Source organism: Dipteris shenzhenensis, chromosome 20, assembly GCF_047967505.1.
Source record: "Dipteris shenzhenensis isolate YYH24624 ecotype China chromosome 20, Dip_SZ_1.0, whole genome shotgun sequence".
NCBI lineage: Eukaryota > Viridiplantae > Streptophyta > Polypodiopsida > Gleicheniales > Dipteridaceae > Dipteris > Dipteris shenzhenensis.
Genome location: NC_141615.1, coordinates 4,933,566 through 4,946,744, shown reverse-complemented (window position 1 = coordinate 4,946,744; position 13,179 = coordinate 4,933,566). Strand labels below are relative to the sequence as shown.

The 13,179-nt window shown below is 40.2% G+C and overlaps 1 protein-coding gene and 1 non-coding gene across 4 annotated transcripts; both read left to right on the top strand.

The window, feature by feature from the left end:
- Positions 1-4,963: 4,963 nt before the first annotated feature.
- Positions 4,964-5,035, top strand: TRNAQ-UUG (transfer RNA glutamine (anticodon UUG)). The gene has a single exon. It is a non-coding gene; the product is annotated as a tRNA-Gln (tRNA).
- A 38-nt stretch (positions 5,036-5,073) lies between these two features.
- On the top strand, positions 5,074-10,520 carry LOC147889159 (importin subunit beta-1-like). 3 transcript variants are annotated; one of them, XM_087391196.1, is made up of 3 exons: positions 5,074-5,215; positions 5,367-7,796; positions 10,333-10,520. In XM_087391196.1, the coding sequence occupies exons 2-3, from the start codon at positions 5,371-5,373 to the stop codon at positions 10,460-10,462; spliced, it is 2,556 nt and encodes an 851-aa protein (XP_087247322.1). In that variant the 5' UTR covers positions 5,074-5,215; positions 5,367-5,370; the 3' UTR covers positions 10,463-10,520. The 3 variants fall into 3 exon arrangements, with proteins under 3 accessions (XP_087247322.1, XP_087247320.1, XP_087247321.1); XM_087391194.1 differs by lacking the exon at positions 10,333-10,520 and adding an exon at positions 7,995-9,650; XM_087391195.1 differs by lacking the exon at positions 10,333-10,520 and adding an exon at positions 7,995-9,650 and having other exon boundaries at positions 5,096-7,796.
- The last annotated feature ends 2,659 nt before the right edge of the window (positions 10,521-13,179 follow it).

Genomic DNA, 13,179 nt, shown 5'->3' with positions numbered 1-13,179 from the left:
TAGGAAACATTGATGATAGAATATGAACAAGTGGATTTGTATTGTCTTACCCATATCTTGGTAGATATTGCAGTGTCTTCAACATAGACAATATATAGAGCAACCACAACTTAGAATTTGTGAAATAGATTGCTTTTAGAGGCTACTCTTAGAATTTGAGATACTCTTGAGTGATACAATGCCCATATACTTTAACAACACGAGCACCATTCATTTGGCTAGGATCCCGATCTTTCACGGATGCACCAAGGACATATAGTTGTATCATCAATTAGAAGATACTCTTCAAAAAGCTGATTTTGATTTATTGCCCCACACATGAGTAAGTGGAGACATTTTCATAACCATTGAGCTTTGACTAGCTCTCATGCTTCAAAATTTGATTGGGAGGCTACAAACCCTCCTCAAAGTTATGGATGGGAAGGTACTCAGTTGCCACTAAACAATATGAAGAGGGGGAGAGGAAGATTAATGATGAGGCGAGGGCATAGTTAGAGAGCACAACAAAAATGACTAAATGTACACTAAAATTAGTTGAAATGAATGAATATATACAAATCCCTTTAGTTTTAGTTTTAGGGTTAGGGTTTCCTTTCTGTTGAGTATGGATAGAGATACAACATGATGGAGTTCATCTTGGCTACTAGTGCATAAGTTTCATCATGATCTTGTGCATATTGTTGTGTGCAACAAGTCTCGCTTTTTGTATCTTTTGATGCAATCATCTTATTGTACTTGACTTTGTAAACCCACTTGTTTGCAATTGTCTTCTTTTCTAGTGGTAAGTCGCAGAAATCCCAAGTTGTTTTTGTACAATGCATATATTTCTTTATTTATAGCAATTGTGTCACCGGTGGTGACTCCATGTGTTGTAGGGATCTTGGAGGAATGCCGATAAAGATTCCACTCCCAAGCAACTCCTAGTGACATATTTGCAAGCACTTGCCTAACAACAAGTAGGAGAAGAGAGGGGATGTGGAAGAGTGAAGGGGGAAGAATGCCAATCACAAGGCAATGCACAATGGAAAGCTAGAAGTCTCACTCACAAGGGAATGAGAGAGCTTGTATTCCAAAATTTTGCAAATACACAATGAAGATGGTAATCAAATTTTGGCCATTTATACAATCCACCTTTTTCTTTCACCTCTCTCACCCTCTTTTTAGAAGCACTTGAGCCCATACGGCTCCAAGGCGGATAGCATATAGCCTTCCTCACATCCTCTTCTATTTCTCCGCTTTATCCTTACAATCACTTGGCTCTTGCATGAGATGTTAACCATTTCGGTTAACATGCCACCCTTCCTATTCACAATCCCTGGATTGTGTGTGGTGCGTGATGTCTGATTTGAGGGCATTGTTCATGATGCGATGCCTATCAAATATTTTATGGGAGATTCGGCAGAACGGATGGAGAGGTTTCCAAATGTGTCACGAATATATCTTCGAAGGTCTGTATGTGGTGACCATGAAGATTTTAGAACGTATGTAAAGGTGCATAACTTGGGGAAATAGGGGTCCGGTGTTGAGGTCGAAGACAAGTTTCGAGCGGAGTCTTTGATGAGTTTCTTATGGCATTGGCTTAAGGGTAGGAATGTCCCTTAACAAAATGATGAATAGCCAAGAAAAATGTATCATGGCCACCACAACTTCTAGATCTGGTACTATTAAACTCCATTTGAGCTCCCAGGGGATAAAAGGATCTCACTTCCTGAAAATCAAACTTAGGGAAGTTATATGCAATATTTGGATCCGAGGCTTACATCTTCTCAAAATCGGGCCAAGACCATCGTCAATGCGAAGGCATATAAGTGGGGTTAACACGTTGATCGATGCTGATGGCATAGTATGTCCTCCAAAAAGCTTCATGCTTCAAAAATGGAATGCGTCATTTAGAGGCTGAAGACCTGCTTCTATATCTATAGTTAGCACTTTAGTATGGCCTAGCCTCCTGTAGATATGGATTCTCCCTTCCGCCATTTTTGGACTTCCTCTAGATCAATTCTGTGAGGGCCCGCACTTCTATAATATATTTTCTACTAGGGTGGAAGCTTTGAAGCTTACCCTTGCATCGATTAACATCGGCCACATCCTCAACAACCTTGAAGGACGTAATAGCCTCATACCAGGTGTCATGGTTGGGTGTTAACTCTTGCGGCTACTCTTCCTCCTCGTGCAGATTTTCATCAAGTATCTAGGTGTGTGGTCAATGGGTGCTCAAAATTAATATCTTGTTGGATGGTGACAGCAGAGATGGTGTGGAGAAAATAGTTGAAGGTGTCTTCAACTATGCGGTGAGTGAAACATAGCGAGGAGGCACCTATGCAAGAACTCAACAGCCGCTCGTGGAGGTTGTTAGGGTCTTGTTGAGGAGGAATAGATGTGCGGGCCATCTGGACATCTTCCTGGAGGGGTGTATTATTTGTTGCTACCTTTATTGGATGAGTGCACGGAGACGCTCGATTTGTTGGACTTGTTGTGCCACTCTAGATTCTAGTGCTAGCTTCTCCTCCGCTACTAGAGCAAATGCTTCATCATAATTGGTCTCATATTCTTATGCTTTGCCTTTTCCTTCTAGCCTTACTTTATATTTACCAACTTGACTATTTGTAGTTTGACCCAATAAACATATTTGCATCTAATACTATGTCTATATTTAGGCAATATAATGCGGTTCTTTATGTAATCTCTTCATTCTCTTGTTGACCTTTTGAGCTATGTAGAAGAATTCTTTATATAATTTGTATTGAAGTTAGCTATATACATGATTGATTTTCCTATATATGCATTTTTGAGAATTTGACTTGTGTCACACTTGATCCTTACTTGTTGCTGGCATTGTATATAAAACTTGTCTAAATCTTTTAGAAGGGTGATTGGACTATGCATGTGTACAACTATGGACTAATCATAATAATTTATTGCTTCATCTAGAACAACATTGCTACTAATTATAAGTGGTCTTTTGATAGGGTCCCATAGATTTTGTACAAGTTCTTCTCAATTGATTTGGCATGGTGTGTGTAAGTAAGCAAGTGAGTCATTGATTCTTACATCGTTAATTCTTGGCTGTTTGTTTGTAAACACCTATCTTGGAGTCATGTTATGCAAAAAAAGATGTGGGATTTTGATTCACAAGTTGAAATGCTCTATTGCATGCTTGTGGACCAATAAGATTTTGGCATGTTTTTCTCATCTGTCATGCAAAAGAGCACATTTTGTGATTATCTTATATTTTTCATTTTGTAATAGTATTTTGTTGTGGTGTAAACTGATGTGTTAGAGACCTTTTTATCCCATGATATCTATTAAAATCATAAGACTAATGTGATCTATCTTCACCACTATTGTCATATCTCAGAATCTTGATACATATGACCATTTCTTTCTCCACAAAAGCTTTGAAAGTGAAAAACTAGTCAAACAATACAATTTTGTGTGCATGATTACCTTCTCTAATGAAGACGTCTCTTTTATTGAACAGACATCATAGTCATTGTCAACTATCTATCAAACTGATAGTAAAATTTTGAGTAATATTTGATAGATGTAACACATCATCCATTGCCATTCTTTGACCCAAGTCAGTTTTTATAGGCACTAAACCTATTTACATGGATGTCCATTTGTAATGGACACATATTCTTTTGGATTGGGATTCCGCTGAATTTGAGATAACGACTAGTCATGTAAACTATTACACTTGAGTCAACTAACCATTATGGATTATCTTAAAGATATAGATCAATATTACTTCGAATAGACAATAAAATTTGTTGTTTTTGAGCATGCTATTTTTTATAATGGCAAAGAAATCACTTTGTCTAGATCTTTGTCCATTAGACTTGTCTCTTTGCTTCATACAATATTCTATGCCCAATGTCTAGGGATTCCATAAAAAATCCAATTTGTCTAGATCTTTATCCATTAGACCCATCTCTTTGCTCCTTATAGTGATCTATTTTCCAATGTCTAAGGATTTCACAAAAATTGCGATGTATGGGTTTGCAGGGTGCATTTTGACTGGCATTGCCTCGGCCTTGGTTGTTCCACGTATCTCTAAGCATGTTCTGCCTATTTTATTGATAAGATGTTTAGTATTGATGATGACAATTATAGTAATTGGTTGTGGCTTCTATCTGATGTAGATCAAATATTAAAAATTGATGATTACAATTATTCTATTTGTTTGTGGCCTCTATGTGATGTTGAGGGTTGCACCTCCTTGGGCATTAAACTGGCCTCTTCCTCTTTGGAAACTCTGCCTCTAGTTGCAAATCTTTTACATACTTTGTTACTACTCCCTATCCCTCTTTCTAGTTAGTTTCCTCTAAGGTTAAATTAAAATATAGAGCTACTCCAAGATCCTTATTTACCATTGTTTGGTTTTTCTTGTTAACACTACTTAATATGTTGTGAAAATTTTCTACATAGCTAATTATTGAAACATGTGTGCATAAAAACATGCACGCACACACGCCCACACACGTGCACATGTGCATGCAAATGTAGGCCTTATGGTGCTACATGCATTCCTTCTTGATGGGTAGCTAAATACGATGGATAGGGACGCACATGGCAAGTGAATTATTGAAACAATTCCCAGTGAGCATGCGAGCACTTATACGTGGGGATGCAGAAAATGCGATGAAGTGAGCTTGCAAAGGGTAAAACATTTGGAAGACGTGTGGAAATTTTGAAATTGTCAGCTTCAAGGTGGATCACATCTTCCTATAAGGCATTGAGTGATCTGACTAATGCAACATCTTTAAGGCTTCTTGTATAAAGGTGCCAAAAATATTTGTTTTCTGGGTTTTTCATTTAATCAAGAGCAAATTATGGCGTCATGGTGCAACAACGTGCTTAAAGATTTGTAAAAACTTTCGAAGGTTTAACTCTCGGAGTCTAAAGATTTGTAAGAGTCTACAAATGTTTTGTTTTTAAAGCGCAAAAATATGTGGATGTTGGTTCTATGGTGTAGTGGTTAGCACTCTGGACTTTGAATCCAGCGACCTGGGTTCGAATCCCGGTAGGACCTTTTTGGCTGTCCTCCATTTGGAGGGTGTGGCGTTTTAAATTTAGACAAATGGGTTGATGAGCCCTAAGAGAGCCCGAGCCCTCCTCACCTGCGTGGGATCATCGTCCCAACCTCGCAGCACGTGTTTTCGCTCCCTCCCTTCCTCGCACTTTGATCACCCCACAAATCACGTTATTCAAGGTTGGTGTGCTATTCGATGTGGAATCCTCAAAACAGCCGCCCTTCTTGCTTATATGTTTAGATCTGTGGGAACAGATATTCTGTGATGTGAATGCTTGATCTCTGGGATCTGCTGTTGCTCATCACTTGCCGCTTTGGGTGCTGGGTGCAGACACATGGCGATGGAGGTCACTCAGGTTTTGCTGAACGCTCAATCTCCTGATGGATCCATTCGGAAAGTCGCCGAAGATAGCTTGAAGCAGCTTCAGGAGCATAACCTAGCCCTTTTTCTCATCTCTTTGTCTACCGAACTCTCCAATAATGAGAAGCCGGTGGATAGTCGCAGACTGGCAGGCTTAGTACTAAAAAATTCTCTGGATGCGAAGGAGGCTCCACGCAAAGCTGAACTCGTGCAGAGGTGGATCTCCCTTGATCCAGGCGTTAAGCTTCAAATCAAGACATGTCTGCTGCAAACCCTGACATCGCCCATCGCTGATGCAAGCCACACAGCCGCGCAAGTGGTCGCAAAGGTTGCAGCTATAGAGCTTCCTCTAGGAGAATGGTCCGATCTTATCGGATCTCTGCTTGTCAATATGGGTGGCCCGCAGCTACAGCAACCACCCCACTTGAAGCAAGCAACACTCGAGACCCTGGGCTATGTATGCGAGGAAGTTTCGTCAGACGTTCTAGCCCAAGATCAGGTTAATTCGATCCTCACAGCGGTCGTGCAGGGCATGAATGTCTCTGAAAGTAGCAACGAAGTGCGTTTGGCAGCCACCAGAGCCCTTTGCAACGCACTTGATTTTGCGCAGACCAATTTTGAGAATGACATGGAAAGGGACTATTTGATGCGAGTGGTGTGTGAAGCAACCTTATCGCCCGATGTGAGGATTAGACAGGCTGCATTCGAGTGCTTGGTGTCCATTTCCTCCACGTATTACGAGAAATTGGCACCTTATATGAAGGATATCTTTGCAATCACTTCAAGGGCAGTTAAGGAAGATGAGGAAACCGTAGCATTGCAGGCCATTGAATTTTGGAGTTCTATTTGTGATGAAGAGATTGATCTCCAAGAGCAATATGGCGGAGATTTCCAAGGAGATTCTGAGGTGCCCAATTCACAGTTCATCAAGCAGGCTCTACCTGCGCTTGTCCCGTTGTTACTTGAAACTCTCACCAAGCAAGATGAAGATCAGATTCAAGATGAAGGAGCTTGGAATCTTGCAATGGCTGGAGGCACGTGTCTGGGTTTGGCTGCAAGGACGGTAGGAAATGACATTGTGGCCCTTGTGACGCCTTTTGTTCAGGAGAATGTGTCGAAAGAAGATTGGAGGTGTAGAGAGGCTGCTACGTATGCTTTTGGGTCAATTTTGGAAGGGCCTTCTCTAGAGACACTCGTACCTCTTGTCAATGCTGCATTTAATTTCTTATTGAATGCACTGAAGGATGAGAACAACCATGTGAAGGACACTACAGCATGGACCCTGAGCAGAATCTTTGAATTTTTGCATGACCCTAATGTGGAGGCTCCACTGGTCACTCAAGCAAACCTTTCTGTTATTCTGTCAGTGTTGTTGGAGAGCATAAAGGATGCTCCAAATGTTGCTGAGAAAGTCTGTGGTGCGATCTACTTTCTTGCCCAAGGCTACGAGGACATTGGTGGTAGCTCCTCTCTATTGTCCCCGTTTTTTCAGAACATTGTTCAATCTCTTTTGTCTACGACAGAGAGAGAGGATGCAGATGAGTCCCGGCTTCGCACATCTGCATATGAGACTTTAAATGAGATTGTCAGATGCTCAACAGATGAAACAGCCCCAATCGTAATGCATTTGGTTCCCATCGTCTTGCAGAAGCTAAGTCAGACTTTGGAGATGCCAATTCTTTCATCCGATGATCGAGAGAAGCAAAATGAGCTGCAGGCTCTTTTGTGTGGTGTCTTGCAGGTAATTGTTCAGAAGCTTGGCGCTTCAGAAGCCACAAAAGTGGGAATTTTGCAGTATGCAGATCAGATGATGGGCGTACTCTTGAGGGTATTTGGCTGCAGAAATGCCACAGTGCACGAGGAGGCCATGCTGGCTATTGGAGCTCTGGCATATGCCACGGGTGCTGAGTTTGGAAAGTATATGCATGAGTTTTATAAATTTCTTGACATGGGATTGCAAAATTTTGAGGAATATCAAGTCTGTGCTGTCACTGTTGGAGTGGTTGGAGATATTTGCCGTGCTTTAGATGACAAAGTCTTACCCTATTGTGATGGGATCATGACTCAGCTTCTCAAGGATTTGTCCAGCAATGAACTCCACAGATCTGTGAAACCTCCTATTTTCTCTTGCTTTGGAGACATTGCTCTTGCAATAGGGGAGCAGTTTGAGAAGTACTTGAAGTATGCCATGCCAATGCTGCAAGGAGCTGCAGAAATTTCGGCACAGGTGGCAGGACGAGATGATGAAACATTAGAATACACTAACCAACTGCGCAGTGGCATCTTGGAAGCATATTCGGGTATCTATCAAGGGTTCAAAAACACAAAAGTGGAGTGTCTTCTTCCATATACTGTTCACATTTTACAATTTCTGGAGAGCATTTATCAAGACAAAGACAGGTTTGTCTCTCAACGCTTAAGTTTTTGGTGTTTTGGAGTGGTTTTGCCATTAATAGTTGAACTGACTTTCCCATAGCTGTTAACGCTCTGTTCTCAATGCAGCAACTGTTATGAGATGGACATTACACAACATGCCTTTTTTTTCTTGAATGTTTAAATCCTGGATAATTAAGTCATCGTGTTCCCAACCTGACACAGGGATGATGCAGTTACAAGAGCTGCCATTGGAGTCCTTGGTGATGTGGCTGATACTTTGGGTGCTAGTGCAATTCCTCTATTCCAATCCTCAGTATTCTATAAGGATTTTCTGGATGAATGTATGTCTTCAGACGATCACCAACTGAAAGAAACAGCAGAATGGGCACAGCTAACAGTAAATCGCATCACAGCAGGTTAATGGTGAGAGGTTCACATCTGAGTGCAATCCCTTTGAAGTCCCTATTGCACCATTGCCGATTCTGCTCTGGTGCAAGTAATACCTTACTTTCGAGTCCATCATGGTGGATACCATGGCAAACAGCCTGTTTGCTGGTGTCACTTGGTGACCAGCATTCTGTCATGAAGTTGATGTATCCTTCATAGATTTGAAGGTGGCTTCCTCAAGAGTCTTTAATTGGAATCTCTAATTCCTGATCTGACTCATGATGTGAGTCAATGTCTGCAGCGCCGAGTGGAGCTGGCTGATTTTGCAGTGCTGTGAGGCACAGATGTTGCCCAGATGCCTGCCATGAAATTTGTTAACTGCATCGTTGGATGCAGTGCTAAGAGTACTGTTAGAAAGCCAAACAGTACTTTGATCTTGGATAGGTTCTGACTTCCTTCTCAACTGTATGCATTGATTACTCCTACAGTGGGCATTCAGACTTTTAGAAAATGTAAGTCACATCGGTTGAGATGCTCTTGCCCTGCAGGTAATTGGACATTTCTGATGGCATAGTGTGATATAGTGCTGAAACTCTTGATGGGGAATCACAGCTGTGTATTCGGTTTTGTTTTTATGGGGAAATGGGCAGAGAGCATTCTCAAGCTGAAGCTGCTCCTTGAAGTTATACTGAACCATCTGTACAAATGTTGTTGTTGTCTGTCTGCTGATCGAAGTTGCCCTTCATATCTTGACAAGTATTAGCTTGTTCTTGGGAAGGCTCCTAATTATGTCACTTGTTAGAAGTAACCTACCTTCTGATGGATAGGGAAGCTTGGCAGCATATTAGGAATTAATTGTCCTGTATTCTATCATTCTACGGCCTTGATTTTTGCCCGTCTCGGATTTATCTAGATGTTGATCATATGGAAGGTTTGGATGGTGGTGTATCTGGACCCAGCAAAGTGATTGTGTAAAACAGTTCATGCCCTCTGCTGCTCTTGGATTTTGCTACAAGGTTTTGCTATCACAGATTCTAAATTTATTTTATTTGTTTTGGCTTGTATAAGCCTTATAAGATGGGTTTTTGTGGACATGGATGGGTATATGACTTGCACTGGTGGAGGTGGCATTCTCATCCTGTGAGTTATTTTCGGGAGCAGGATTTATCATTCTCAGTTTTAAGGAGCTTTTGGAATCCTCTTTATGTGCATGGATCAGGCTTGAATATTTAAGGGCACAGTTCAAACGCACACCATGATCATGCATTTTATATTCACTTGATTGGCCTGGCACGATTCCCATGCCACAGATTTGTGACCATGTATTTTAATTACCTAGCATGATTTGCTGTGGTTTCTTTTGGAAGGTCCTCTTCCCTTTGTTGTATGTAGTATTGGGACTCTGTATTGAGTTATTGGAAGCTAAATCTACATGAAAAGAAAGTATTGCTTTCTTGGTTTGAAGAAATCTTCCTTATTTGCTTTAAGACTCTGAAGGACGAATATGAGCACTATTTTATTGAAGCATATTATTCGTGAAGTACATGTTACACGCACTTTGAATGGGTCCTTGATTTGAAAAAGGCTGGCCACAGATCATCATTCGGTTGGCTGTTATTATGGGTGTTAAATGTTGCAGTCCGAAACCAACCTCTTAGTTCAAGTGTATAACATAATGGTTCCTGATGCCACATAGGACTTCTTTATTCAGCTTATCCACCATTGAGATTTTATCAAGGCTTCTGAGGTCAGGGAAGGGGGGAATTGGCCTTCTTGTAAGGGAGTATTTCCTTTTATTTGAAGAATTATGCCTCATATTATGTTTTATGTTCAAGTTATTTTCGGTGTGAAGTAATGTCTGAGTAAGAAATAGTCATGATTTAAAAAAAAGAATATCCATCCGAAGTAGACATTCAATGTTAAACAAACTCACGGTTTGGTCCCCATCCTGACATAGCTTCTCGGCAGACGTTTCAACTGTCCTGCAGTCTGCTGCCAGCTCTCCTCAACCAGCTGAACACCTTGTTGAGCTCCTAAATCTGCCATACCTGCATAGTGCACAGCTCCTTCCCTGTCCAATGCTCAACTTTAGGAAACTAAAGAGGAAATTGTAAAAGGGTTGAAACTAGAGGAATGTATGCCATACTTAATTATATGGTGTTCCTCTTTGCAGAACCAAGGAGACTATGTTTGCTTTTCTGTCAAAACGTTGGTCCCTGGGTAAAAGTCTCCAGAGAGTTTGTACGAACTGGCAAAAGCCGTGGCACCACGCAGATCCAATACAGTTGACAAGGGTACACTAACGTGGCAGCTCAATGGGTATATGTTGTACTACCTTTGAAAGAGTCTTTGGTTTGAAAAGGGCTATTGACACCTGTGCCCTTCTCGTACAGATGTTTCATTAGATAACATTTGAAGGGTGTTTGTTTTGAAAAAGGCTGTTGACAGCTGTGTCCCCACGCGTATTGCTTATCAGGTGTTAAATGTTGCAGTCTCAAATTATCCTTTTAGTTTCTTGTGTTTGGTTTGTTCCTGGTGTCACATAGGATGCATATCTAGATTGACCTTCTATACAGTTCAATGGAAGTAGTTTTCTTATTTGCAAGAGCTTGGCGATCTGATAATTTTTTGGGTTTTGGGACTTTTATATACAAGGCGTCTGAGGTCTTGGAAAATGGAATTGGCCTTGCCTTCTATATAAGAAACCGTTCCTCATTTCAAATAGTACTTGTTCAAATTTATCCCACTTGTTTTTGGCTTAATTTACACCCAAGCAAGCAATAGTCTTGTTATCACTTGACACGATTAAAATTGAACAAAATGTATGTTATAATCAGTATCAAGCTTTTAGTGTCCCTCTCTTAGCAGAACAAAGGAACCCATCTCTTCCTTTTCCTGTCATAAGGTTGGTCTCTAGGGAAGAGTCTCAAGAGAGTTACTACCAACTAGACAATACTGACGTATCCAATACAACTGACAAGCGTAAACTAGAGAGAGGTGGTCTTATTTCTGAGAATCCTTGCTAGATATCCTTGAATATGGAAATCTGATTAGAATGTCTATTTCTAGGAATCTTTTGAAATTTAGTTTCTTGCTACTGCTTGTTTCTGTCATCCCAGCCTTCTGCAATCGCTCCCTCTTCCCAAAAAAGAAAAGAAGAGGAGAAAAGAATAGGAAAAGATTCTCTCTCTCTCTCTCTCTCTCTCTCTCTCTCTCTCTCTCCTTTTGGTATGCCAAGAAGTTGTTAGAAGTAAATCAAGTTGAGCCCGATTCTAAGAAAAAGGAAACCCGACCAGCAAATCCCAAGCAAGGCAAGGGTAAAGTTAAAGATGGGAAGGACAAGGGTCAAGGACCTTCACAGATCCATTGCTACTTTGCGATGGCAATCACACGAAGGCTAAATGCCTTTTATGGCAAGAGCATTTGCAATTGCTCCACAACAAAGGAAGGCTAGAAGTTGAGTCGGGATGCCAGGCAATTCTAGCTAAGCTCTCAAGTTCAATCAATGTAATAACTCTCTCTTCTTTCCTTACACTCTTTTATTGTTGTTGCACCCTATTAAGCTCCACTCGAGCTTGCTCAACTCCAAACTTTAGCCCTTGGATTGAATCCCTAACCCAACTTTAAGGTCAATTCTAGCCAAGGAGTACCTAGGAAGAGCAAACGTGAAGTAGATGGAATTCACAAAACACACGTCTTATAGGGCACCTATTTGCTTTGACCCGAACAAGTACATATTCTTATTTTGGTATAGCCTTTGCTACTACAATTCTCGAGAAGTCACACTAGAGATATTAGAACATGCCTATAAGCATTGCATGGCCATAGGAGTACGACTTTTAGCTACAACAAGAGATTAGAGAATTGAAGCTTTGACTTGCAACAATGGAGAATAAAGTAGGCGAGATGGAAAGTATTGTCTAAGGTCAAGAGGTAATACACTACCACTTCTCTATTGTTTAAGAAATGATTAAAACATGATGAAGTCAATGAAAGAAGAGAAACAAAAGTCGACAAGAAGGTTAATAAAATTGTTTTGGGGTTGTGAGATGGATGGGACAATAAAGAATCCTATAATACAAACGAGAATTTCAACAATATCAAAGAGAATATACTCAGTGTGGATTGGAAGTTTGCTTACATGTAGAGTTTTCGTCACATGCTCAAATTGCCTTTAGAAATAGGGCAACAAAGATTAGTATTTCAAGGCAAACTCAAAAATTGAAGACACTTAAAGTTGGATACTAAAAAAAAGAGCTCACTCCAAATCACCTTAAACAAAGAGCCTTTGAACTCACCAAATTGATCTTCAATGTAATTTCCAAAACCCCAAGAGTAAACGTTGGGATATTTATTTATTATTATTTAAATAGACCAACTTTAATGCATCCTCGCTTTAGAAACGAACAAACCACATATCTAAGTGGACAAATCTAGTGCCTTTACGTTCAAGAACCAATTGGACCTTTTATATTAGAGATGTTGTTCCTTTTTGTCAATTAATTTCAAGCTTCAAAGATGAAAAAAAGTTTACTTCTATCACTCTGGTAATTTTTATATTGTTGTAATGTACTCTTCCACCCTTCCATTCAAGTATTATTTTTTTCCTCACCTTCTCCCAAATGTTAATTTGCTTAGCTCCCATAGTTCTCGTTTTATGAGTGCCTATTTTAAAGTACATTTCTTATTTGCTATTTTTGCTCTCGACTTGGGTTTGGAAATGACTAGTATGTATTTTTTATTCTTCTCAATAAATTAAATTAGGCTTAGTGTAGTCCTTTTTATTCTTCTCAATGCCTTAAATTAAGCTTAGTGTACTTTTTTCTTATCATTGTAAATGAGATTTGTTGGAGGCGAGTACATGCAATAGATGTCTATACATGTAACTTATTACGCTACTTTATTTATGCTCTCGCTAGAATGCTCAGGTGTTACCAAGGTCCATTGTCAATCCATCTTTTGGGACAAGGGGTTTCATTACCAAGAAGAGCTCTATGTCAATAATAAGAAGCCATCTTTG